General features: G+C 41.6%; 3 protein-coding genes across 6 annotated transcripts in view; 2 read left to right on the top strand and 1 right to left on the bottom strand.

Moving 5' to 3' along the window:
* The window catches only part of arhgef1 (Rho guanine nucleotide exchange factor (GEF) 1), a 40,037-nt gene extending 21,995 nt beyond the window's left edge, over positions 1–18,042 (top strand). For 2 of the 4 annotated variants that reach the window (XM_072393899.1, XM_072393900.1), the window contains exons 7-30: positions 1,473–1,613; positions 3,358–3,387; positions 4,203–4,311; positions 4,520–4,595; positions 4,781–4,810; positions 5,219–5,419; positions 6,354–6,495; positions 9,691–9,884; positions 9,999–10,145; positions 10,278–10,360; positions 10,591–10,716; positions 10,857–10,971; positions 11,651–11,751; positions 11,917–11,991; positions 12,091–12,166; positions 12,610–12,777; positions 12,874–12,961; positions 13,046–13,153; positions 13,270–13,322; positions 13,427–13,570; positions 13,688–13,813; positions 14,090–14,274; positions 14,693–14,797; positions 16,657–18,042. In XM_072393899.1, coding sequence (XP_072250000.1) covers positions 1,473–1,613; positions 3,358–3,387; positions 4,203–4,311; positions 4,520–4,595; positions 4,781–4,810; positions 5,219–5,419; positions 6,354–6,495; positions 9,691–9,884; positions 9,999–10,145; positions 10,278–10,360; positions 10,591–10,716; positions 10,857–10,971; positions 11,651–11,751; positions 11,917–11,991; positions 12,091–12,166; positions 12,610–12,777; positions 12,874–12,961; positions 13,046–13,153; positions 13,270–13,322; positions 13,427–13,570; positions 13,688–13,813; positions 14,090–14,274; positions 14,693–14,767 — 2,593 coding nt within the window. In that variant the 3' untranslated portion in view covers positions 14,768–14,797; positions 16,657–18,042. Of the gene's footprint in view, positions 1–1,472; positions 1,614–3,082; positions 3,267–3,357; positions 3,388–4,202; positions 4,312–4,519; positions 4,596–4,780; positions 4,811–5,218; positions 5,420–6,353; positions 6,496–9,690; positions 9,885–9,998; positions 10,146–10,277; positions 10,361–10,590; positions 10,717–10,856; positions 10,972–11,650; positions 11,752–11,916; positions 11,992–12,090; positions 12,167–12,609; positions 12,778–12,873; positions 12,962–13,045; positions 13,154–13,269; positions 13,323–13,426; positions 13,571–13,687; positions 13,814–14,089; positions 14,275–14,692; positions 14,798–16,656 lie in introns of those variants that run through there. The other 2 variants (XM_072393898.1, XM_072393901.1) reach the window with 2 other exon arrangements.
* Positions 1–27,847, bottom strand: part of LOC140316197 (trypsin-1-like) — a 309,543-nt gene that overhangs the window by 203,598 nt on the left and 78,098 nt on the right. The window lies entirely within an intron of this gene.
* Positions 25,223–27,706, top strand: cd79a (CD79a molecule, immunoglobulin-associated alpha). Its single transcript, XM_072393256.1, has 5 exons — positions 25,223–25,349; positions 25,773–26,087; positions 26,683–26,798; positions 26,950–27,012; positions 27,197–27,706. The coding sequence occupies exons 1-5, from the start codon at positions 25,310–25,312 to the stop codon at positions 27,320–27,322; spliced, it is 660 nt and encodes a 219-aa protein (XP_072249357.1). The 5' UTR covers positions 25,223–25,309; the 3' UTR covers positions 27,323–27,706.

Genomic DNA, 27,847 nt, shown 5'->3' with positions numbered 1-27,847 from the left:
AAAAAACCAGAGCCTGACGCTTTAAAATACCTGTTTAGCCATGGATTTTTGCCCTGTTATATTGCCCGATAGCTGTTTAAGGATGGCAGGTCACACCATTCTCAGTCGGTGTGGATCAGATTGCAAAGATAATTATCATTTTATTTTTTATTTTTTTTTGTTTCCTACAATATTTGAAACCAAAATAAAGGCCAATACACACCAATGAGAAAGAATCATGGGAATATCCTTCATCGTGGCTAAAAGGACACTGAGAGAGGTTCAATGACCTCTGTGTCATTGTCTTGCGACCAAATTTAGGAAGCTCATCCTGCAGTATGACTGCTGCTATGACCGCCGTCTCCCAACGAAGCATCAGTAAACATAGTGACATAGTGTTGATGAACACGATGCTGGCACCATATGAAAAACAAAACCGAGCGGAATAGTTTAGATGGAGGCAAAGCAAGCTAAACGGGATTTGTTTGTGCCAAGAAAAGTGCAGCATGGGAAAGAAATATTAGAGAGGTTATCATCTCAAAATAGCAAATCAGTGAGCATGTTAGCAACACCGTGAAAACTCTCAACTGGTAAAACTGCTTAGAATCCTCTTGTTGCGCTGCAGAGTCGCAGACTTCACTTCAGCACGTGTATCATTGTGGAGTCACACATCAAACATGATGTGGCTTGCAGAAAACTTTGCAGATGCAGCCTTAAGAGGGACAATAGGACCCAGGTGGAAAAATCCCCTCATCATTGTGCATTTTGATGCACCATAAATCCTTCGTGCTTGTTAAGCTGCTGACAGTCTCAGACCTTCGCTCCTTCCCTGACACACAGCAGATGGCACAGACGTGACAGTGTCCCAGGAAAAGTGAGATGCAATTATTTTCTTAATCTGATAGCAAGCAGACTTTACTAGAAGTGCAATTTAACTTTTGGCGGTGAGAAGCCAGCCAGTCCTTTACAGCACAGACTGTTCAATATGTTTAAACAAGTTAAAAGTCCTGTTTTTCAGCCGAACCCGTCCACCGCTGCTGTGTTTCACACATCCCACCTGCTGGCAAGCTGTAACGAATTGTACAGCAATATGACATGTTGTTATAGGACAACTTCCTCTATTGAGAATGAATGCCATTGCTTCAACAGATGTAGGCTTTAATGTTATGCGTTTCGTGTCTGAAAGGGCCTTTTGCTTTTGTTAAAGAACAGTGTTGTTCTTTAATCTGAACTAACACAGTCAGGAGAACGGCCTTAGATTTAGAAGCATCAAACCATCACATCAGGTCAAGATAAACGCTAAACAGACATGAAAGGCATCGAGAGTTCATGGCTTGTTCCGCATGGCCTTGCACTGAGCAGCCCCACATTTATGTGCATCCACATCAAGTGTCCTCTCATGAACAGATAAATGCTGGTTAGATATTGTGCTTTGAGTGTTCTTTTTGACCAAGTTTCCTACCACCAGCCTCTTCCTCCTTTTTCTTACACAGGCAAAAGAGAATGATGGGTATGACCCCCAATGAGGCTGAACTGGTTGATGTTGAGAGCCACTATCCCACTGACCGCATCCCGATGGAGATGAAGGAAAAGTCTGTGGCTGAGATGCTGCTGGAGAAGATGTCTGAGACACAGTGAGTGTGTCTCTTTGCCTATCAGGATTTCTTTTGTGCATAAATTACAGAGCATTCCCTCGTGTTAGGAGTGCAAAGTTAAAGGTGTTGGGTTTGGTGTCATAAAGGATCTTTTGAATTGTAGCTGGACAATGAGGAAGTTGTCTATTTCTCCTGTCTATTACCTGCTGCTCTACAATATTCTGACACACTTTTGTGGTCGTCTTTCCTCCTACGATGTTGCTTTGCTTTCTTTCTAACTAAATGGGTGCAGTCAGCATCAGCTGTGCACATATTCAGTTCAAGACAAAGCAAGTGCAGTCGGAAATTGGGGAAAACTTTCTTAGTTTGGAGCTGAAGAAAGAAATGGGATTGAAACAAAACACAACAGAGCAAGAATAAAATGAGGAGGCCAAGAGGAAAATATGGAGTCAGCAATGCCACGCTGGCAGGAAGGCTCTCAGCTGGCATTGTGCCAATTTTTGGAGGATGGGGAGTGGTGGTGGTGGAGGGGGTAATGCAGCAGAAGAGACACAGGAGCTAAAAGGCCTGAGGGTTATCTGTGCTGGATAGCTTCTGCCCTGGGTGCAGCTGAAGAAAGAAAGCAAGAGATCTAGGGGAAAGTTAATCTATCCTTGACCCCGTTGCCAGCAACGATGTTTCATCCTTCACAAGAAGCAAGTCAGACAGCGAGGGAGAGGAGGCCACGAAGAGGGCAGAAGACTAACATCAGTTTGTCAGGAGAAAGAAAAAATAAACGACACAAATGAAAGGAGGTGCGCTTTGCACACGGCTCTCGTGCAATTCATATACCATCGATGGCAGTGGGGAGGACACAAAAGGTCTGCAGAGCAGCCTGCATCAGAGTCATTATGATTAATCTTTCTCTATCACACAGTTGGAACTCTTATCTCCATTGCACAATTGATTCATTCAGCCTTACTCAATTAATTTTTCCTGACAATCATCTCTGTATCCCTCTCACGCTTACGGACCCCCACGCTCTTGCACCCGCTCACCCCTCCACACACGTGCACCTCCCCTCTCACTTGACCACAACACAGTGAGCTCGCCCCATTTGTCGCTCATTGGTTTTTCTGTTGAGGCAAACAAGGCAATCGGACCGTTTGATTGGATTATGCAGGGAACTCCCGGGGAAACCCCTCCCATTCTTTATGTTCATCTCAAAACATCGGTGTCAGATTTCTACAGTCTTGCCTGCATGTTGCATCAGACGAGAACATGGTTAAATAGACATTTCCGCTGCGCTGGGGCATTTCTAATTTCTGAATTCCCATTGCAGACATTTTCCAGGAGAGACCAACCGCGGCAGATCATTTGAGACAGTTTGGAGACAATAGTTTGACTTACCTGCAGATCTTAAAGTGTGGAAGTTCAATTTCAAATTTGCTAGAGCAGGCAGAAGTGCAGCTTTTGATGCTTTTGATTTCCTGTTTTTGACCTCTTTTTTTTTTTTTTTCTTTGATTTTTTTTCCTCCCCTTTTTTGAGCATTTTAGAATATGATCAATTGCTTCAGCTCTGAACACAATAACAAAATAGTCAGCTTTGAGTTGGATGAAAAGAAGCTTACCCGTTTTAGATTCCACAGGCCCAAAACAGAGTTAGTAATCAGTCGAGCAAGAGAGAGAAAAAATGCTACTTAAAAGGAAGAGGTGAGGTTGATGCTGCACCATGGTTCCACTGCCTTCTTTTCTGCTGTACAGTGGAGACTTCACTGACACCCGCGTCTTGTCTTTCTTTCAGACCGTCAATCGTCTCGGACGAGGACAAATGGTAAGTCACACTCTTTCATTTCGGTGGGAGATATTTGCAGATATGTTCTTTAGAGTAAGTGCTTTAGCACATGTGGTATAGTTTAAATCTGCATCCTCACCCTGGGTGTGGTCAAACCACAAGATTTTTGCATTCTGGTTCAAGTCTGCCAGATACATATTAAGATGTCTTCCTGTAGAGATAATTAGATACGTGCATCTTTTTTTTTCAAAGACCAATTCTGTTTTGTTTGTTTTTTTTACTGTGATGCATTCTTCATTCTTCTCTCTTAAGTTGTTTGCACATAGGTCTGACAAAAACAAGTGATTCAACCTTGTTGAATAGCCCTTAGTTTTCGTTGTCTCTGAGTGACTTTGAGTCCTCTGCAGTTCAGGTTTTCTCTGTTATAGTATTCAGAAAACTCTGCGGTGTCATCACATCTCCACTCCTTTAAGCTCCACCTCTCTATGATCTCTCCACCTCCCTCTCCTCTTTTTTGCATCTGTCCATCCTATTTGTTTTTTTCAATCATCATTGGGCTCTTCTCTCATTGGAACAACCCATTTTTTTTCCAAATCTCTCAGCGTTCCACCAGCGCAGACACATTGTTGTAGCTTTCTTGGACTTTTTTTGCAGCTTTAATGTGAAATTTATAAAGGGCAGATGCATCTACAGGTGAAAACTGTTTTGCTAAAGATTTGTTGTGCACTTACACAAGTTTTTCGACTATGTTAAAAAAAAAAAAAAAAGCTTCCAAAACAGAATGCTATTTGGTTATTATAAACCAACCTTTTTTAAAAAAATTCAATTAATAAGTCTATAACCTTTTCTCTTAGCCAATCCATCTTTTCTGCTGTGGCCGTCTACATGAAGCACCTTGGGGTCAAGACCAGGGCAGTCGATAGTAAGAAGTCCAGAGGAGGCTTCTTCAGGAGACAGCTGAAAGTAAAGTCCATCATCAGTGCAAAAGGACAGCATGTGTATCCTGTTAGAGGATCAAAATAAACCAGTAGCCAATCAGTAATCCAGCTGGTCAATAACTGTACTGCAATGCCCTCTTTAAACCCCTTTCTGGTAGTACTTTGTATTTTTGCTGGCATTGGATCTGACGTTATGTTCACCTTCTGTCTTCATCCCTATATTATATTTCCAGACTAAAAAGGAGGAATCGACAAAGGCCAAGCCCAGAGGGGTGTTCCATGGCATCCCATCCTGGATTGCAGGCAATGGTATGTTTCTGTTTGGTCTAAATGTATTTTAATTTAGACCCTTTTTGAATATTCATAAATATCCTCAGTGTACCTCTTAGATATGTAACCCTGCATTAGATTGACATGTGAAACAACAATTTGCTGTATCTTTGCATACCGATGCCCGTGATCACATGTCTTCATGCCCTTCTTTCCCGTTGCAGCTGAGGGCAAACCAAAAACGGAGACTGAAGGTACTCTTTGTTCAGAGTCCACCTCCCTTTTCTTATTTAGAATCATCACATCCCTACTAATCAAACCACAAGCATGTCTGCATGTTCAAAATCAAACTGGGCAACGATGTGGGTTGACATTGTTTAGCTGAGTTTGTGTTTGCAGGAAGTTGTGTGAGTTACTGGTTGTGGTGTCCAGAGGATGCTCACTTTACAGAGTTTGGATGTTCCCTTGAACCAAACTAACCTTTCCATCTTCTTCAGAGGCCCTGATTGCACTGTACTCACTCAAACTGCTTGTCTGCCTTACAGAGTCTCTGTCTCTTTTTGATTTATTGAGGTGTTTAATGTTTTTTCTTTTTGTCTCCTGCAACTGCATTATTTCTCTGTTACGTGTGTTTAAGTTGTCACACTCCTCCTCTTCCTCAGTGGATAAGGAAAAAGTTCCTCCGGAGCGTAAAGGCACTGCACCGGGCAGAGGCTCCTTGACCGCCGACCCTACAGTCCACGCCACCAGCAGAAAGCCTGGTTCCAGCGGAGGCTCGACCTCACTGCCGGGGTCAGAGGTCCCTGATGGGTCAGGCAACAACATCTGCACCATTGTTAGCCCAGAGCCTCCAAACAGTGATGGTAAAACCGCTCAGTGATTTGGACCTTCACTCATAGATAACGCAAGTCAGAGTCTTTTGTGGTTCTTTTAGGCTGGACTTCAGTTATTTACAATGATTTCATTACATTAAAATGAATAAATTTAAGTCTTCGTTTAATATTTCTTTCACAAACCAAAATGCAAACTTCATGGCGGGACCCGACTGTTGCAGCTGCCCATCCAAAGGTTGGGCAACGAGAGAGATGCTAGCATCTCTGTTTACAGCCCCTCGCTAAACAAAATGAAATACGTAAATGTTAACTCATTCAGACCTACGGCTTTGTTTAAACTGGCCTTCCATAACCTCAGGGTTTTCTGGACAACTTAAAACTGTCCATTAAAACCTTTTATTCCTTCGCCTGTGATGAGACTAAACTAGAGACGTGAAATAAAAACAGCTGTGAGGTTAAACTTTCATCTTTCACTGTAAATTACCGACTTCACCCGTATGATTATCAATACTTTTTAATACATTAATGTGTCTTGAAAATGTTAATGCAACGTGTGCATTGCCTCAGGCTTGAAAGATGAATGGCCGGGTGTGTTGCTTTAGGCCGTAATGGGTTAAAGCAGTGGTATAGAGAGAGGAATTGTGGGATTAATTGCTATTAGATTACACTTACTAAGTCATTCTAGCACTCCCACTGTGTTTATTACCAGTCATCTTACCGAATTTTTATTTTCCTTTTTTTTAAAAAGGAAATGCGTGAAAAAAGTCCTCTTTCTCGTTATAAGATTTATATTTCAAGTATTTCTGAAAAAAAATCATTCATAAGCATGTATTTGCACATAAACATTGTGCTACTGTTACATTATATCAGCTTTTAAACTTGATGGGACTTGTTCTCTCGTAAAAGCATTAAAGGTTCTGGAGTAATTCTTTTAAAGGATTGTATATTTGCGTTTCTCCTCCAGTTGTCTCCAGCAATCGCTTGGAGCTTCCGACTCCGTCGGACGGGGGTGACATGTCTCCTGTTTGGTCTGGATCTGGGCCTACCATGGTCGAGCCAATCACACCCAACGACATATCCGCAGAAGAGCCTGTGGAGAAAGACAAGTAAGAAGGATCGAGACGAGCGTCAAACTGCAGTTTAGTTTCTCATGAAGACAATATAAGCACTTGCAGGATTAGAGGTAGCATTTCTAAATAGACTTTGTAGCTAAGCGAGCAGGGGAAGGGGGAGGGGGGCCAGATGTGTCTGAATTGCGCAGGCTGAGGGAGCGTGGTAAAACTCCCCCGGCAGTCTGTCCCTGCTGTGTGCAAGCTTCTGTCATGCTGCCTGTTGCTCGCGAGCTAACAGCTTGCAGTTTTTAGAAGGATCCTCACCAGGTGAACTCAGTCCCTTTGCCTTCCCTCTCCCTGATACTCTCTCTCTCCTTTTCCTTCCTCACATTAGATCATGTGCTCTCTTCCCACTACCATTCTGTATCTTTTGTGTGTCCTGTTGTGATCGCCTCATTTTTACAACAGAGCTTCATTGCAGTTTTTGCTGGCATCATTTTGTACAACTCTGACGATCTTGTATGTTCTTGTTAATTGGATTCAGGAACATGGTGGCAGTACACTGGTATCCCCCTTGACGGACATTTGTATCTGTTTCTCAGTTATAACTTTTTTTTTTTGTCCACTAACAGGTTTGGATATGTGGTCAAACTGTTAATATTTTGATAAAGTTCTTTAAGAAATCTTCACATTGTATTGCTGTAAAGTTAATAGTCAAAAGTGAACCGTGCATTTAGCTTTGTAGTTTAGCTGCTCATTCCATGTGCTTTCCAAAGTGTCTGCGTCTGTCGTGGTCAGGGCCCGTCCGCCGTCTTGCTTCTCTCCTCAGTGTTTGCGGTTACTTGTTGTTCCAGGGGCTTTGGCATCATATCTGGCATGCAGCTATGACAGCGGTTTAAACGTACCTGTTAGGATGTCAGTTTGCGGTGTGCATATGCATGTTGTGGCTAACAATAGTTGTACAAAGAGGAGTGTGTAACAGTGTGGTGTCCGTGTTTTTGCAGACGGAAGACAAGGTGGGTGTCAGCGCCTTGACAGAGTCACGGACATGCTTCAGGCCTTATACTGATCACATATGATGCAAACAGAGAGCACAACACTCGCACACATACGCAGCTCACACTGAGCTTTGTGCCCCTGTACTGATGCAACACAAACATGGCTAAGTATTTTAACCTGCTTATGAAGGAACTGGCTTTGTTGTTCAGATCAGCTGGATTATTTATAGTTGTGTATGCACATCGTGTGAAAATGGAGAACAGTTCAGACAAAAGACTATTCAAGTTGCTTAACTGAAAGCTATTTATACCGTGTAGTGTGGCGAGGCAGTAATGGCTACTTTACATACTTTTGTAGAATGGCACTCAAATGCTTCCATTTCTAAAGTGTGTGAAACATATTCCATATGTTTCATTGTAATATATGCATGTCATGTGTCATGCATATTTTCTTGTCACTCAATTTCTCTCCTCATCTTTTCCTTTTTTGCGTAAATCTTCTGATTTAATCTTTCCATCATCCTCTTTACCCTCATAATCAAATCAAATTTCACTATCTTTTGGAGTCTCCCGTCTCCATTCTTTGGCCTCTCTTTTTTTTTCCTCTCTGTTCCCCCTGACATCTTTTTGCACCATCTGTCCTTTTCCCTCTTTATTCTGCCTCTGTCTTGTCTCACCCACATCTCCCTCCTCCCCCAACCTCTTCCACCTTCCCTCCCTTCAGTAGGAAAGTTGGGCGCAGCGAGAGCGCCCGTGTGGACCGGCACTCGTCTCGGCGGCGGGGCTCATCTCGTGCCAAACAGTCTCGCTCACGTAGTGATGTGGATCTCCAGCCTCCTTCGACCATGCCAACAACACCTACCCCGCTCAGCCCCCAGCACCTCCATCCGTAAGATGGGCAAACCTCCTCTCAATGCCTCTCTGGCTGGAGTGGCGCACAGCAGGGACAGACATGTAAAACAGGATCAGCGCAGCCGCCTATCTCTCTCAGAAATATTTGGAAAGTCTTTTTGGAGTCGTGTTATTTAGATGAATATTTGTGTAATGGTGTTGTAGTTAATGTGGATAAGGCACGAGTGTTTTCTCTTGTAAAACAGATGAATCAGGTTGACAGTTTAATTGACTTACAGCTGACAGTCAGATGGATCTGTATCTAATGTGCTGTGACCAACGGGGAATGAGTAACAGTTAAACAGCACTCTCATTTCCACTGAGACACTTAGCTCTTCAGGGGAATGATTTTTAGTCAGGTCATTATTGACCCTGTGGTAAGCATTAAAGGCCAGCTCTTTATTAAAGATTAGCTGTTTGTCGACCATAAATCCCAACAACATGGTCGGTTTTCGTGTGTCAGCACCTCAGAGTAGACAGTAAAGTATCCTGTACAGGCTCACAGAATTCAACTTAACTGAAAAACTTGTGTTTCAGTCAGTGTTTCCTCTTGGTTGACAGATTTAGCCTGTTAGTGCGTGTTCCATCACACCTTCCCACTGTGTGTGTGTGTGTGGGTGTGTGTGTGTGTGTGTGTGCAGCCAACATCTTTTTCTTGTTTTAGCTTTATTTTTCTGTTAGTTTACAGCCTTGAATTATCCGCACCGATGCCAGATGCAGATATTTTTGCCTGACTTTCAGATGTTTTGGGGACCAGAACACTCTTCTCCTTCACGCACACAGATGTGGTTCAATAGAAGAGATAGGGGGGCATTTACAGCTGCATTTAATCCAGCTGTAAATGCAGCAGAAACTATCATGATGAGCTGATATCAAACCCGGGCTCATAGATTTGCAGGATTATTTGTTTCATGTGCTGCACAGAACCTCCAAAATGCTTGTTTTTCTGTTGAGCATTATTTAGTTTCACAGCTTCTTTTTTTAAATATCTGACAGGTGAAGCCCTGTAGGCTTCTGCAGTTGTTGGGGAAAACACAGATTAATGAAACAGAAGGATTATGGGATTTTTATTCTAATTGTTAACTACTGTAAACAATCAGTCACTAGTCAGTTGGCAGAATTTTCAAAATATATTACCACTACGTCTAGTTCATGCTAGGCTCTTACTTAATATGTTTTTTACATTTATAACTAAAGAGCATGAACAGATGGCTCGTCCGCTAGATATTCAGTCTATCATCTATCAAAGCAACCTTTGTCCCAAAGCGTCCACTTGTTCATCAAAAAAGATGTGCGTTCTCTAATTAAGTTTAAGTAGCTGCCGGGGTCATACTTCTAACTCAATTCTTCTCCACTTCATCAGTAGTGAGGGCCAAGTTTTAACTCCTGAAGGACAGAGCCCATCCCCAACCAGCCCCTCCCCACAGCTGGAGGAGGTGGAGCCACGCCTCCTGGAGTTTGAGCAGGACCCGCCCAACTGGAGAGAGCTGGCACCTCCTGAAGGCCTGTCCAGCCTCAGCAAGAAGGAGATCAAGAGGCAGGAAGTCATAAATGGTGAGGTGGACAAGACGCGAACAGACGATGGGTTGAATTGAGTTGCAGTCACGTCTAGTATGGAAGATCTATGGTGTCACTCACACCGTACCGCATCTCTTTCTTTGCTCCCAGAGTTGTTTGCAACAGAGCATGCCCACGTGCGAATGCTAAGTGTCCTCCAGATGGTCTTCTCCAAGCCGTTGGAGAGGGAGGAGCTCCTGACAACCACTGAGCTGGCAACCATTTTCCCAAGCCTGGACGAGATCATTGAAATACACTGTAAGTGCTGCTTCAGAGCACCTTTGAACTGGGCAGTCATACTCGATGTTCCTTAAACTGCTGGGACAGATGGGAGGAAAGGGGACTTGGTCATTCTATACTGAAAGTTTTGCCTCTGGTCCTGAATCTAAGATAACTTCTATGAGAACCTGAAGAAACTGCGCTTGGATAACAACTTCATAGTGAAATCCATCAGCACCACAGTACTCAACAGAGTGAGTTGTTTTAATCTTTTTCTTCATCTAAACATACGGTTTCTTTTTTTTTTTTTCTTCCTGTGTGTCTTTCAGTCAAATTTGTTTGTAATTCACTGCGATTTAGTTGTAGAATGAGATCTTTTTAACGTCTGATTTATCACACTGAAACCTTCTTTATTAGTCATCACTTTTTACCCCTGGGTTTTATCCGCTCGTTATCAGCAGTTTTTTGTGTGTGCGCATTTCAGTTTGACGGTCCAGAGGGAGAGTGGTTCCAGAAATTGACAGCCCGGTTTTGCAGTCACCAGTCATGGGCCCTGGAGCAGATAAAGAGCAGGCAGAAGAAAGAGCCACGCTTCAACTCTTTCATACTGGTACCACCCGCACACTCACAAACTGACTCTGAAATAAATTCCTAAAGGTTCAAGGGATAACCATACACAGATGAACTCCCAGATGCTAGAAGCCACAGGAGGGGCATTACTCTGAGTATGTTTGTGTGTATCAATCTCAGGAAGCCGAGAGTAAACCACAGTGCCGCAGGCTGCAGCTCAAGGACATTATTCCAATAGAGATGCAGAGGCTTACAAAGTATCCATTGCTGCTGGAGAACATAGCAAAGAACACAGGTGTGTCTGTGGGTGTTACTCCCATGTATTTTTCTGCTGACTTTGTGTGCGTCCGTATGCCACCAGCAATATTGCATGACTACATGCAACAACAAGCATATTTCACTGTATTAATGCCAGGTGTGTTAATTATTCTAATTCATTAATGTTGATATACTGTATATTTTTTCCTTCTTTACCTGTAGGGCAAATTTAATGAGAAGAAATGATGAATGCTTGACAATTGAAGCTACTTCATTAATATATTTATTGAAAACAATCGTGTAAAAATGCCTAATCAGGTCAGCTAGTCTTCCTAAGGAACCTTGTATGGTGTACAATACTATAAAAGTTGACGATCTTTCTTTAGTATTTTATACTATTTAGTATTTTATACTGAAGAAAGATCAGCGAGAGTATAAATGGTACAGTACCATGGAAACAAATTTCCATTGTGCGTGATAAACATGATATTGTCATACTGCTTATCACTGCAGGAAAAACTCATTTCCTTAGTAAGTAACATCCATTGTTGTGTTTTACTCTATTAGATCAATTTAAAAAAACTGAATATGCGCCAATAACATTGTTTCTTCCAAGGCCATATGTGTCAGTACATTAAGGAGGTGATTTAGTTTTGGGTCTTGGAGTGAAATGTGTTTTACTCAGCCCTTTGTTTTTTGTATTTCTCTCTCCACAGAGGACACAAAAGAGAAGGAAAGGATCCAGAAGAGTGCAGAGTGCTGCAGAAGGATCCTCAACCATGTTAATGAAGAGGTCAAATTGATGGAGAACCTGTTGGTAAGAAACACAGAACCCACCGCTCAATAAACTGTTATGCAGTAATTGAGAACCGATGGGTGTCTCGTCCATTCATTGTTAGACTTCTGAAGGTCTCTGTTTGTTAGACTACTGCTGAGCGGTCAAAGGGAACTCTGACCCTCCAATCTCCCTCTCTGCTCACAGGCTCTGAAGGAGTACCAGCGAAAATTGGACACATCAGGGCTCAAACCCAGTAATGACCTTTATACTGAATATAAGGTACTTTTCTGACAAGAAAGTCTGTGTTTCGCACACACACCGTTCCACAATAGATTTTATTTGCATTGCCATTTCGTTTTACTATTCTGTCTTTTTCAGAACATCGACTTGACTCAGAAAAAGCTGCTTTATCTAGGTCCACTAACCTGGAAAGTCACCAAGGAGAAGGCTCTCGGTAAATGAATACTTTTGAATGTTTTTGCACCATTTTTTTTCAGATCCTTCACTCATGCAAATTGTATTGAAAATGTGGCTTTTTTTCTGTTTCCGAAAAGGAAAAAAAAAAAAAATAGCAATGGCTTATTTTGAGCCAACATGGTGTAGATTTTATTTCATTTCCCTTTTTGATATTTGCACATTGAAGTTGCTACAATAGAAAACCCAGCTGCACTGCAGCTGGCTGACATTTACTTCTCCTTTAGTATTAGTTCAGGTCAGTCGTGGAAAAAGTCAACGCAGTGCAAGGTGAAAGGTTCACAGAACTGAAACAGCAAAGGCTATGAGCAGTGTAAACATTTAAAAGTGATAAAAGATGCATGTAGTAATAAACAGAACTATGGAGAAGTTGACTAAACTTGCCCTCTGACCCTCCCGTTCCCTCTGCTCCCCATCTCTCAGAGGTGCAGTGTGTGCTGCTCGTGGACATGCTTGTGCTCCTACAGAAGCAGGACGACAAGATGGTCCTCAAATGTCAGAGCAAGAGTAACATCGCCATGCAGGAGGGCAAGCAGATGCTGAGCCCCATTATTAAGCTGGACTCGGTCTTCCTCCGTGAGGTGGCAACAGGTGAGCTCCAGTAGTTTAACAGAGAAATACAGGTGGCATTCATTACAATATCAATATTACTTACCCTTCCAATTGCCGTTTTTCCTGTTCTATCAGATCGAAAGGCTTTCTATGTGATCTTCACCTGGGAGAGTGGTGCTCAGATCTACGAACTCGTAGCTCAGACTGTCGGGGAAATGAAAACGTGAGTGTCAAAGACAAATGTCGGACCAATTGTGTCCAGTTAAATCAAACGGTGAACCCTGTGCTCATTTATCTGTGTTTTTAGTTGGACTGAGGTGATAAAGTCGGCAGTGGATGAACTGAAGAAGAGTGGAGCACCCATGAGGTTGACGTTGCCATCTGGAGGTGGAGGAGCTCCCTTCAGTCCCTCCACGTATGTGTTATTGTGTGCATGTGGTGTGTGGAGGAAAAACAAGACATGTTCTTTTCCTACCAGAAGTCGACTGACCTCAAAATATCTAATTTCTCCTGCTGCTTTGTCTTCATCAGACTGAACCCCCCTTTAAGCCCGACTGAGAATGGAAGTTTGAAAAGCGTCACTGGTGAGCCCACAGTAGCGCTTACAACTGCATAAACAGTTCATGATGATCATATTACACATTTGTGAAGGCACAAAGCCAAAGTTGAGCCCTGTTTCCATCTGTAGATCAAGATAAGGACAGCTTGACCGTTCACAAGTCAATAGATCTGAGGCACAGTCTGATAGATTTCCTGTCAGAAAAAGGCTTTGACTTGATAGGCCACTCTAACAGCGATCAGGAGAATTTGGCCAACACTGCTTTGGATGAAGGTGAACAAGGGTCTTCCTTTTCATCGTTTGATGATGTGCAATTTGTCTTTTCTGTATTTTCATCTTGTGGTGGCTTGCGTGTACTAATACAACCACCCTATCTGTCGCATCTGTTAGTCATGTCGCTGAAAAGACTGTTGATCGGCAGCATCAGTGTATCAGAAGAGTCACAACTTGATGAAGAAAATGAAGAGGAGCAATCAGAGGGGCCCAGTCAAGAAATGGATAGCTCTCAGTCTACAGGTAAGCATTTTATTTAGAAGAAATACATTTATTTGAATATGTTCACATGCAAAGATAAGAAGCCTAGTTCCACTTTTATACATTAGTTCAGCAAAAAAACATGATCTATTAATATATGTAAATGCCTTTTCCCCATCACATAAAGCTGGATTACACTCAGACAGTCTACATTATTTGGGAGAAGAAACTCCTGCAGCTCAAGAGCTAATATTCACCTTTAACTGATAGAATGTGTTGTCACCTTCACTTATCTGAATCCAATCTCTTTGTTCACAGAAGAAAGTCAGACCACAGACCAAGTTGCTGAGGAGGTGAACACCATCCCTTGTGAAAAAGAAGGCGCGGAGACAAAAGGAGATGAGGACCAGAGCATCAGCGCGCCCCTGGTGTTGTCCCAGGAGAGGATGGAGGAAGTGCACAGGAGGCTGCACAGCCTGGAAAAACAACTGAAGAGATTACAGGTGAACAGAGAGGAAGATTGATGAGAATATTGAGAGGGGAGCAGGCTGTATGACAGAGGCAGGGGAGGATGTGGGACAACGAAAGATTGGAGCTGAGTGGATGGAGACGCAGACCTGGACATTTCAGTGAGGATGACTTAAGTAAGGAGTGAACGCTGGGCAAAATAAGGCTAAATGGCACAAAAGAGATACCAGAGAATGGAAAACCATTTAAGCACTGCTGTTACTGCAGAAAATTGCCTTGTGAAATTGGACTTCTCTGAAAATGGCTATTATGTCTAGCACTTGCAATGGGATGTGTCAGGGAAACAGCGAGGGAGATGAAGAGAGGATGTTAAGAAGAGGAGGCTGAATTGTGTATGTCTGTAAGTGTGTTTGTTCTTAGTTCCTAAGGTGATATTGATTTTGTTTGTTGCAGACTGTTGAAGAGGAGCACCACAAGCTTCAGAAGGCCCTTTCTAAGTTCTCACTGGAGGGGGGCAACTTCCAGTAAAACCCCATCACACCACCTGCTGGCCACGAGGTGAGAACTCTGAACGAGGTACCTAAATCTGATTCAAATCCCCATGAAATGTGTAAATGTCCCCCCTGGCTTTTGTTTTTAACAGGGAAAAATTATTATGCAGAAGCTAACGGCACTCCATTATTTGTTTAGATAGAAAATTAAGTTATCGTGATTATCAGAGGAGTTGTATTGGTTTCAAAGCGGAGAGAAATTCTGCTTTTCATAAGAAAATTTGACTATTTTGTGAAATCTGGCAAATAAAATCTGATGGAAATACGTTTCATTTTCTGAAAGGGCACTGAAACTCCTAGTGTGAAACAAACAGCAGCCATTAGTCATGTATTATAAGCAGTCAACGTGTACGGTTCTTACTGTGAGCAGGAATGACCTCCTGTACTGTTCTGTGTTGCAGCAGAGCTGAAGAAGCTTATGACTGAAACTATTCTGTTTAATTGCCTTGTGCAGTGTTGTTCAGCAGCTTTTGTGGAATATTTCTTTACATAATCAACTCTCGGGGTTCCAGAGCAGTCTCCACCACACAGATCAGCCTACCTGTTTATCAGTTTGTTCAGTTTCTTTGAGTCACCGGCTCTGATGCCACAACAGATCCAAAGCAGACTGCAGCCTTAAACTTGATTTGCATCACTTGCTACAAACACTTAGGGACCTGAGGTTCCTCAAGAAGTAAATTCTGCTCTATGCCTCCTTGTAGACAGCCTCAGTGTTTGTTTATGCATTCAGCAGACACTTTTATCCAAAGCGACTTACAAATGAGGATACAGTGTTCCTTTATCCAGGCTACTCTGTTGTCCAAGTGAACACCCAGGTATTTGTTGTCCTTGTTTCAGTTTGGAATAGAGGTTTTAATCTGATGACGATAGAAGCATGAAGTGGTCCCAGTAGAGTGCCTGCGTAGAAATCCCTCCGTTAGCTCTCCTATAGCCGCAAGTAGCCACATAACAGCACCTATGAGCTAACAGAGCTATAGTACACGTTCGTTCATTCATTTATTCGGCTTAAAGTATTGGTGAAATAAAGACACAATGCCTTATTTAGAGGCTGTATTGTCTATGCCCTGCTCTTTCCCATTATATGGATATACACGGATCACGAGTGATCTAAATATCTTCCGAAGGACGCCAACTTTCACCAAACTGTTCTCGGTGAGTAGATGAACGTATTTCATGCCAGAAATAAGGTCTAGGTTTAAAAATACCGGAGTTCCCCTTTAAGGAGCTGTTGCTTCCGACTCATTGGCAGAAAACATGGCCTCCACCCAGAGAGCTGTCAGTGGGAACACCACAAAGGGTTATGAAAGTGATTCAGCTCAGACTGTGTCTAAACTTTGGAGTAACTGTTGTTGTAGATTAAATATAGATCAGATTCTGCTGACACAAGGATTTCTACCACTGAAGTGTCTCCAGTCTTACTGCTAAGCTGCATATAGCTCAAATAGCCCTCATAAAGCCACGTTCAGGACCACAAGATTCTCATTCTGTAGGGGGTCTTTGGACCGTTGTGTTGTTCCTCTGCACAACACGGTTCTCTTGTGTCTGGGGCTTTTAAAGTCTCAGCATGTTCACCTGGTGTGAATGATCTGTGCCAGTGGGTCACTCACTACAAGACTTTTCTGTTTTTTTCCTGCAACATTTATCTGTAACAGGAAAAGCTCATCTTGGTATTGTTAACAGCTCATTTCAAGTCTGCATTTTTAAGATGCATTATTGACTGAAACTGCAGTATGTATGATAGTATGATAAAGGGACATTCATCCCCACCCTCAGTAGAAGTTATTTATTTGCTCATCATGCACCTTATAAGCTTTTATAAGTTGTTGGCTCACATTTACAGTTTCCTCATCTTTTCCCTCCGTTTAGGTTTCTACTGGCTCTGGTTCAGGCTGAGTGACTTTCTGAGGCTTTCCTGGAAATTCCCGAACCCCTCGTACATCTCGCCTGGACCCGTTGCTGTATTGTTTCTTTGTATCACAGCTGTTTGCAGCCAAGCAGGAAGTTTTTCTGCCCGTCGGAGGAGTGTAATGGCTTTGTTCACAGTGCAGTGGTTCAGTGATGGAACATGGGAGGTGTGTGCATGTTTATGTGTGCGTCTATTTGGGTGAGTGCTTGAGAGACAGGTATACCAAGAAAAGACAGAAAAAAAGAAAAGATGGATATCCTACTTGTGAGTGGGAGGTTGTTTTTGCGGAGAGGTGCCAAAAGAAATGAAGCAATATTTTTGCTGTGAGAGAGATGCTGCCTAACAAAATGTAGTGATTTCATTCTGCTGTAACACACATACGCACACCAGAGAAATGCACGCTGGAAAATATTTTACAGTGATACCAATGATAATTACAATGTACAGTAAATGAGAAAGCCTTAAAGGGCTATTGTAGCATTAGAAGATTTATTGAAAAACTACTGCTGATATATAATGTTATATCTAGTCTATGCCAAAGTACAACAGAGATGCACTTTGTTTGTGATCAAAACAAGTTGGACACACTGTTTTTGCAAAATGTATTATTTAAACTCCCTGATTCAGTTTTTGATCAGATGGGCTTCATATACGCGGCCCTCATTGTTGAAAAGACGCATGCAAGACAGTGTGTGTATGTGTGTTACAAAGTTTTTGATTAAGAACAAGTTTTTTTTTTTTTTTTTCGGAGAGTTCTTACTGTAATTAGGTCTCGTAAAAACGTTTATAAATAGTGGCACTATAGGCAATCACGCTGTTAATAATGGAGACTTGTTTTGTATGTACTTCTTTTATTTATTCCTCGGAGTCTTGTTAGGTCAGTGAGCCGCCTCATCTGAGTGATACTGTTACAACACTGGGCCAAAATGAGAGATTGACGTGTGAGAGTCGGAGGACGCGGACGCAGGCAAGCCTTGGATGTATAATGCAGATCAGAGTGGGGAGCGTGAGAGGGGGGAAAAGGCCTGAGGAGTGGGTTTGGAGATTTTTGTTTTGGTTTAGATGGCTTGAACTAGGCGGTCATGAGAGAAAATATGAGATTAGGATTTGTGCTAACTCTGCTGATGTAATATGTAGACATGCACACAGAGGCACGACCTACAGAGAGCCCAGTACACACAGAAGTGTCCACAACGTGTCAGCTTCCCCCAGAGAGAGTTTACGACTCCTGATCCAAAGCATGAGCTTGAGCTGAGCTTAGAAACTGTATTATATGACATTAGATGCTTAGTAGTGACAAAAATGAATAAATCTGTTCTTCCCTGGTAGCAATATTTGTATAAAAACTGAGCTGCCTTTGTATTTTATTAAGCAGTTGATTGTAATTATGATTGTGTCATATTTCTGAGAATAGCATAACTGAGGCTGTGCACACAGGACCAAAGACATAACAAAGCACCGTTAAACCCTCGCTGAAATTTCCTTATTGACCAGCCTTCTCTGCATAATTGAATATCCTAAAAGGTTGAGTGGTGTCCCATTAGTACAGCCTGTGCTTTTCCTTTTCCTCCCGAACACGTTGCAACATAAAAGTGAAGAGGTTTGAAAATGGGTGTACAGTTTTCAGCTCAGTAATAATGAATGTAGAATACCAAGATGAAGTATGTTGGACCGCTCAAGCCCTACCACCAAACTCAAGCTGAATTTGCAGGTCTCTGGTTTCGTTTCATGCATTTCGGTGGTGTTGACAAACAGGACGGTGAATGGGGAAAAAGTTGCATTTGAGATCTGTTTGTGTAAAAGCTGGGGAGACTCCCCCGAGTCCTTCATTGAGGAGTGGAGACCACGCACTGTTAAAAGCTCTGGTGCTAAATTGAACAAATGGGACCTGATCCTATCCTTCTGCTTAAGAAAAGAAAAAAAGTGGCAACAAGACAATGAAGCAAGTTGAAGTTACAAAGGAAGCTGAAGCTTTGCAGGAAGGAAAACTGTAGTCTCATTCCAATGTCGCTTTCACCAGCACTGTAATCACAATCACTTCCTGATAAGCATTCTCATCGTTGTTGCTGCAACAACAGATTCTACCTTCTGGACCTACTGAACCTCATTGTGTTCGCTCCGCTTGAGTCACTTGAGTGCCACAAGTTGCAGAATTATTAGTTTGTTTTGGAAGAGAACTGCCATTTTCCCCAATGATTCCCTCTTAGAAATTGTACATAAATGTTAGCTCGAAGGACTAAAAGTAGAGAAAGGAGGTGCATGTTGCTTTGTAGCTGCACGCGCCTTCAGATAACTTGCTAATCTCTCCTGAAAGCATAATCACCTTTTCTTACCGCACAGTTTTACCAGAAGTTGTTGTGTATTTCTTTTCAGTTACTTAAACGGGTTGGGGAAGTTTTTGTTTTTGTTTTTGTTTCAAAGAAGCTTTTGTATTGATGTACTATGCATTTGCCGTAATGGTAAGAGAGACCGGACTCATCTGTAACTTGTCTATGCATGAATGAATTGAACAATTATGCAAATATTGTAACCACAACAAATTCCTTTAGTGTCAACATGCTCTGTATTGTGGCTGTTAAGCATACTTATGGGATACAATTGAAGAGATCATCTCAGTGAGGGTGTTTTTAACTGTTATACACTTGAGCGGTCAGCTATCCGGTGGTGCCTTCACACTTCATTGGCTGGCGACCATTACAGGCACTTCCCACTCTCTCCTGCAGATGCTTTTCACGTGTTCTACATAAGATGTATAAACGATGTGTATTTATAGAGTGGTGCCTTGTTCTGACCATCAAGCCCTTTGCTTCAGAAAGGGCTCCTAAGTCCAACACAATCATGGTTGTTTTGGTGGCTCTCATAGCGGACCTCACAGAGACAAATGACTTAAAAGCAGTGAGAGATCGTCCCAGGATGTTAACTGGATGGGTGCAGGGTGGAGAGCTGTTTTCATTTTTATGTTGATTAACCTTAAAGCTACAACTCACCTCTTTTGTTTCCACCTCCATTACGTCAGCGTGGTTTGAGCCCACTCAGTCAGCCAGTGCCCTGTTTAGCAAAAACACTGCTCCTTGTCATACTAGCCTCTGCCATCTTGTCTATCTATAAATATGCAAGAACTATAATGTGTATTTGGTATTGATTTTTATTGTGTAAGAGGCTCTTAAATGATGTATACCTAAGGAAAATTGTGGTACGTTGTTTTTTTTAATTCTTCTTTTTTTTTTTTTTAAATAAACTGGGTAAATAAAACCTGTTTTGTCATTTTATAGAGAAAGGTTATGGTTTTTTATATATATATACATATATAATTTGATCAGGACTACTTGAAAGATTCTAAGAAAGTCTGGCTGCTTGGAGGGAAGCAGGAAGAAATAAGGCCTGGAAAATTGAAATGTTTGGAGACCGGGTCAACACTTTGGGCTCTTTGTTTAGTTCTAGCTCTTTCTGGGCAGGTTTTATGTTTATGATTCAGCAGGTTTATCAGTCTGTGTGGGGATGGATTCTACCACTCAGATGGAGCTCTGTTTTTATGGAGGGGTAGTTAGTCTGCACCCACGTTAAGGTGAGACTTCAGAATTACTCACGTAGCCCGACAGTGCTTTTAATGTTGTATCTGATCAGTTTGTGACCTTGAATACTCCTCCATAGCACTTTCACAGAGGGTGGAGAAAGAGAGAGCTGCTCTTATTAACAGTGGCAGTCCTGGGTGGCTCTGTGTGATCGTGACGGATGATCCGACTCTCAAACACACACACACCAGTGCATCTACTGTAGTCTCACTCCTCTGGCAAACAGTGGAAGCTGATGAAGGTAAAACGCTGGTTTTATAAAAAAGTCTGTGGAAGAAATTAGCCACAGTGAGGATTTTGTGTGTATGAAGCTCACATTCAGAGTCCAGCTGTCTAAAATGTGACCCTGACATGTGGAGGGTTTTCCAACAATCAAAAATCAACTAAAACAAAAATCAAATTCACCTGAAAATAAGCACAGACACCATTCTGTTGACCTCTCTATTACAGGGACCGGGATGTCCACAGTGTCAACAAATGCTCTCCCCCTTTCAGACATTTATGCAATTTTGCACTTTGGCTGAAAGAGGAGCATAGAGAGACTCTAAATTGTCCTTAGGAGTGAGCGTGTGTGTGTTTTTTTTGTCTCGTTTGTCTCTGTGTGGCCCTGTGATGGACCGGCGACCTGTCCAGGGTGTACCCCGCCTCTTGCCCGATGACCGCTGGGAGAGGCTCCAGCACCCCCCCGCGACCCGACCAACGGATTAAGCGGGTATAGAAAATGGCTGGAGGAGCATAGAGAGGCAAATTATCAGCAGAATGAGTGTGTTTCAGATTGGCTGCTGGAGGATAATACCATGCGAGGCAGGAAATGAGAAGCTAATATTTAGAGTCAGGCCTGAATCTCAGGGCTAAATGAAAAAAAAACAAGCTTGAAGTGGTTTGTTTTATCTAGACAGAGAGCTCAGCTGACCTCAGACTGAAATATCTGTGTAACTGCATCAGAGATTTAAATTCAAATCAGAGTGAATTGTTTTAACTATTTACTCAATTTTCACAATAACCCACAAATAAAATCAAAACTGTCCAAGACCAAATAGCCTCTGAAGTAACAATATTCCCATCAGCTTCATCTGAAGCTAAATAAAATTGGGATCACACTGTAAACGTTCTACCTGGCAAACATGAGAATGTCATGCAGCCATTACGATCCTGCTGCCAATAGCTTTTAACTCAAAGCCCTGCTGTGCCTGAGTAATTCCTCACAGCGTGGCTGTACTCCTAATCTGGATTTTCTGTGTACTTCTGAGTTAATTATGCCAGCCAACTGTGGCTGCATGTGCACAGCCTCTCATGTATCACCTCTTCAGCAATGAATCCCCACATCAGAACCACTGCAGTGACTGACAACAGAAAGAACTGGTGAGCTGCTTGTGATTTTCCTACAGTTTCCCCACAAATAGACTCAATTTTGGTTCCTTATAACCAAAAAAGCTCGTATTGCTGATTTTTCACATACAATGATTACAAACTGTGTCTGACTCAGAATGCCACGCACAATGACTTTAAAGTGACGTGGATGTAACTGCAGAGTCTGAAGTCCACCATCCCAGTAAATTAGGTTAATGACACCATAAACACAGCTATGCAGCAACATCATATGCTTCAGTTGTCTCGGTACAATACATGAATCAATCTGGGAATGTCTGTGGCTCAACTACAGATCCAGGTTTGACATTTTCACTGATTGACCAAAGTGACGCTCCACGGCTGCAGCTGAACATGAGCCTGGAAATAACTTTACAAAAACCTGATCCTGTAAAAAGAAGAAGTGTGATATTCAACACGTTCTCAATCCCAGTGTGCTACTGGGATGCTGCATGTTCTGTGACTGGAAGTGACAGAACCGGACCAAAAGGAAACGTCGTTTTTCAGCACAATTGCATGAGGAGGTGAGAGGGGAGGCGGCGCCCTGATTGTCAGGCATGAAACAAGCACAAACTGTTGTTTTTTCACTACACATTTAAAGTACTTAATTATAGAGAGGCATTAATAGCTGAAATACACAGTGAAATACATTTTATCACAGAAAACGTTTTTTAATTTCATGTTAGCTGCTCGGGAGGCTGCACACGTCCAAAAGTAACATCTCTCCATTGCTTGCAGTTAGTCCAGAATGCTGCTGCAGGCCTTCCAGCAGGTAACAGAAGGCATGATCACACCACATCGGGCTTTCCAGGAGCCGTCCATAGACTCTGGACTAACCAGCCGCTCGATATTCACACTGCAGAGTCTATAAAGTCTTTTACAAACTCACCTTTTTACCTTGGCCTTCAATCCCAGTTTGAATCCCATCAGGTCTTTTATGTTGTGGCGTCTCTTTGTTATAGTTTTTTTAAAATTTTTTAGTCAATAACACGCTTTTTTAATTGTTTAATTTTATTGATCTATGGCTTTTTACATTTTGGAAGTTCCGTCTTTGTTGAAAACCAACACAGCGAGTTCCTGACCAAGTGGCAATGTGCAACGAGGAGAGTGAGAACAAAACCGATGTAACAACTCTGCTCAGGATCTGAAGTTCATACACAGGAGCAACTGTGAGAGTTCATAAACAATCTAAATGTACCCGACCGAGTGCCACTGAAGTTCCTGGATGTGACAGAGTGATTAACTCGTGCTGCAGTTTAAATAGAAATGAAGATTGGTTCTGTAGGTTCTGAACTGGTGCACCAAAGCAGTATTCTGTTGGTCAAAAGACAGCAATAAAAAAAGACACTTGAAACATTTATGTTTCCTTCTTTTTAATTCGTGTTTTCCATTCATCCAACAATCTGGGTTTGGTAAACAACTGAAGTGAACTGTGTCACCAGTTTAACAAAGATTAAAGAAATAAAACAACATCAAATAAGAGAAAATCAGTTAACAGCCAGCTCCTGCCACTGTTTGGATCTGACCCACAGACAGAACTGGTGAGATGGAGCCCATCAGTCCAGCTGTGAGCAGCTGTGTGCATCTTATAGTTCCACTGATGAAAAGAACAAACTGTGAGCAGAAAGCTGATGAGTTCAGAGAGGAGATGAAGATGAAATACACAACGTCCCCTCTGTTTGGCAGAAGCTGTGTGAAACCCAGAAACTACTCATAACCTGATGTTACTCACACATTACCGACCACTGTGGTACCACAGGTGGAGCTTTGCATTGTGGGTGTTTTTTAAAATGCCAGAATGTAGAAAAAAAGTATATTGGAGATGGAACACCTGGTAAAAAATAGGGAGTGAATTTTACATTTTTGTTTCTGTCTCAGCGAGACACATTCACCCATCTGTCACTTTGCCTTGTTGCTCTTCTGACTGCTGCTTAAAATACGTCTTTACAGTTCTGAGGAGTCCAATCAGATCACAAACCACACCTCACAGGACTGATGCGACCCTGCAAGAGCTACGTTTCTGCACTGAGAAACAAACATCACAAGGTAAAGTGTGGTGGCAACAGCTCGGTCAGATCCAGAGATAAAGACGAGGACTTTAAATCGTGTGGAGCAGTGAGTTGGCGAGTTTCTCGGGTGAGGGAGGGGCTCTACGAGCTGGGAGGGAGCTGGAGCTTCAGCCACGAGCTAATACAGCAGTTATCTTTATACTTTTATGCAATTGCAGTTGAATATCAGTTGTGTGGCATCTTGAGCCATCAGAGCCAAAATATACCGGTCTGAAATTGATTATTATCTATTATACTATTATCAGCCGTCGGATAAAAAAAAAAAAGTTTGTACATTCAGATCAACATACATCTGGATGAATGACAGATTGTGATTGTACTGATGCCGGATGACATATTGTGATTGGTCAGCTGATGCCAAACCTGGGTTGACTTACTGAGCTGATAACCAGCATCATATCACCGCTCTGTGAGATCTTCACTGTGTTAAAGATGAGCTAAATAAGTTGAACCTGCTCTGAAGTTCAGGCTCTGATGACCTTTCAGAGACACAAAGTCGCAGATCTTCTCCCATGAGTGCATCTCTGGATCAGCATGTTTGTGATAAAGATGTTTGTTCAACACGTTTAAAGACAGTGGGTGCTCAGAAGATTCCTCCAGCCCATAATTCACCATGTAGCTCTGGGATAAAGACACTTTTCATGACCTGTACATCTTGATACCATCTGCTCGCTCCGGGCTTCAAACTGGAGGGCTGGAGATAACATGTCTGATGTGATCAAACACACAGTTTGTATTTAAAAGAAGGAGAAAACACAGGAACACTTTATTCCCATTAAACCCAACTAGAAGTTATAAATCAGAACAGTTCAGATTTCCAGTGGCCCAACCAAGGCCACTAGACAACAGGTTTTAGCCATTGATAGGGCTGGGTACAGAACTTCGGTTATTTTAAGGCACAGACCGAAATGCTTTGGTAGTACCGAGTATCAAAACATACCTCGTCTTTCTGTGCCAAGTTTCGGTACCCAGAGATTAATCACGTGATCAAGAACTGATCATTCTACCCTCGATTGACTGTATTAACGTTACACTTTGCCACATGCAGGAAAATGTGGTTACGCCCAGAGACGGGGTTCATGTGTATCTGCGTTGGGAACTGTAGTTGTGTGTGTGTGTGTGTGTGTGTGTGTGTGTCGCCGAACCGGTTAAACATTGCCACCGAGGTCAAAAGCGTGGCTCCATTTCACCAAGATTGATTCCAATAGTGCGCGATGCAATATTTGCAAAAAAGTCTTTGCTGCTAAGGACAGCAACTAATTTAATTAATCATTTGTATAATGTATAATGTTGCCTCATAGATTATTATAAAAGGTTGACAAGATAAACTTTTTAACTGATGTGTATGTCCACTTACTTTGAATCATACAATATATATATATATATATATTTATATACACATTTGTGTGTGTGTGTGTACCATACTTGTGCAAATTTTGGGCGGTCCAAATTCATTCAAGCGTAAATCCTGACCGAGACATACAAAATGCCAGTCTGTCATCATAAACAAGGAAGACTGGATCAACGTGTCGACTTATACTTGAATTACATCATTAGTCTATATTCTTACATCAAACGTTTAAAAAAAAGAAAAGAAAAAAGAAATGGGGATATCTATGTTCTGTGTTCTCTGCAGCTTGGCAGGTGAGTCCCATTATCTTTTTTAAAGATAATAATATTATTATTATTATAATATAATAATATTATAATATAGCATTATAGTATTATTGACTAATACTTCAATAATATTACATTATTGAAGTATTAGTTGTCATTTTGGTTTTAAAGAATATTAAGCATGTCTATATGTCAGTGTTTCCTGCATTTGATATTTTTACATTCAGCTCTTTTGAGCTCTGCTTCAGTGAACCATATTTCCTGTCAGAGCAGGTGGCTGTGCTGTTTGCTTGAATTATTTTTCTCTTAGTTTTGGCCAGTTATGCAGTGCATTTACAGCTTATTTTATCCATTTTTGTCACTAAACATTATAGATATAATTTATGTTTAGGAATTGAACGCTGGTGTTAATGCATAATTTGACATTTGTATTTGCTACTTCTTCCACAGGCTGTCTTGCTCAGAGTCAGGTGATTTTACAAGCAGATAGGCCCTTTTTGCGGGTGCGGTTCAGGGACAAAGCTGACCTTAAATGCTGCTACGAAGGAGTGTCTTCACATCTCAACTGGTACAGACAGAATGATTCTAGCAAACCTCATCTTGTGACGACACTGGATCATAAGACAATAGATTATTCCAATGACAAGAATGTGCATTGTAGCACCCTTACCTTTACGTCTGTCCTGCTGGAGGACACTGGGCTGTACCACTGTTTGTTGAACGTCTCTGGTGTCTTCACACATGGCACCTACATGCAGGTCTACAGTAAGTATAAGTAGGATGTCGGGGGTTAGCAGTGCAAGCCAATCAGGAATGTCTATCTGCATGTGTGTGTACAGAGACAAGCAAGCTCTAACAACTGCTTACACTTCATAAGCCATAAAGCATGTTAACATTTGTCTATCCAAGAATTGTGTGAGTCTCCACATCCACACATATTGCAGCAAAGCTGAGACAGGTCTCACTGTTGCCAAGTCATTTACTTAAAATAGCAACAAAAACCAGATCAAATTGTGGTTAGGGTAATCTTTAGAGGTATTATTTGCACATTGATCTGTCCACCACCAAACTGTTGGAATTATGTGTGAGATAACCTTTAATAGTTTACAAAAACATCTCATTCTGACCTCACAATACGTTCAGTTGTATGTTGGACTGTGTTCTTTCTTTTAAGTAGAACAGTTATATAAAATACTCTTGTAATAGATCTCCTTGTAAGTCTGTTAAGTAATTGTTGTTTCACTGCTTATTTCCTCTATTTTCTCTCACATGTCTGCTCATGCCACAAAATGAGAACAATTTCTTGTATTCACATACCTGTTAAGTTTGTTCCAGCTCTGATCCCTCTCTGCATGTTTAGAGCCAATGCAGAAGACAATAAACCTCAGTGAAAGCACCAAAAACACAATCCTGACAGTTGAAGGCTTCTTATTGCTCCTGTGTGTGCTGCTGCCGTCCGCCACTCTTCTGTTAAAGGTCAGAAAGTCACATTGTACACAGATGTTAAAGTAATGGGTAATTTACAAAATTTCAAATTCAATTTTCCTTTATGTCAACTCCTTGACTTTACTTAATGGGAAGTGGAACAATCTTGCAAAATGACCGATTGCTGTTATACACTTCACAGTCAAGGAGTCTGGAGAGGCTGGAGATGAAGAAAGTGAGGCAGGAAGAGGAAAACATATATCAGGTGAATATTAAATGAGTCACATCCTCTTTGACTCAGCACAGGTCATGCTGCCAATATGCTGAAAGAAGAATACAAGATGTGAATGAACATGTTATCTTGTGTCACTAACATATTTCATATGAATACTGTATGTTTCAACGAGTTATGTTTACTTGATTGCCTTCTTTCTTGTCTTAAACACCAGGGTCTGAATCTGGATGACTGCTGCACAACATATGATCAGATTGAACGCTCCCAGGCACAAGGTCCGTACCAGGATGTGGGCAACATTATGGAAGAAAAGGAAGACATCCAGCTGGAGAAACCATGAATGAAAGTAGAGAGGGAGAGAGCTGAGTCTAGTTTGAGAGTAAAGGACTATGTGTGTGGAAATCAAGCTTATTGCTACATACATTTGCTGTTGGGGAGCTTTGTGCATAGCTGACATTAATAGTTTTAGCAACTGAATTCATATTGCTTAACCAGATTAAGTCATTTGGGATTAGAACAGCAGCTGATGAAACAATCTTAAAAAATCATTTATTCATTCGGGGCTGTAGCCAGAACTTTAAACCTGTCATGTTAAATTTCTTGTATGCATTTTGTCAATCTAAATGTAGCGTTTTGTGTTGTTTATAAAATGTTGATAATAAATTGAAAAAAAAAAAAGTAAATAAGCCAGCCAAGTTTCTGTCAACCACTGTACTGCATAATGCCTTTAACTGTATAAATCACTGATGACAAAATGTTTGCTATCTTTTATTTCTGCTCTTTAACACTGGAAGAAGAAAGCTATATAAAAAAAAATCTAACAAAGTCCTTTGTCTTGTTTGGATATTTTTTTCCCTTTCATCTG

The sequence above is a fragment of the Leuresthes tenuis genome, unplaced genomic scaffold (genome assembly GCF_036924035.1).
Source record: "Leuresthes tenuis unplaced genomic scaffold, fLeuTen1.0.hap1 SCAF_10, whole genome shotgun sequence".
Lineage (NCBI taxonomy): Eukaryota > Metazoa > Chordata > Actinopteri > Atheriniformes > Atherinopsidae > Leuresthes > Leuresthes tenuis.
The sequence above is the reverse complement of the archived record's forward strand: the minus strand, read 5'-3'. Positions and strand labels throughout refer to the sequence as shown.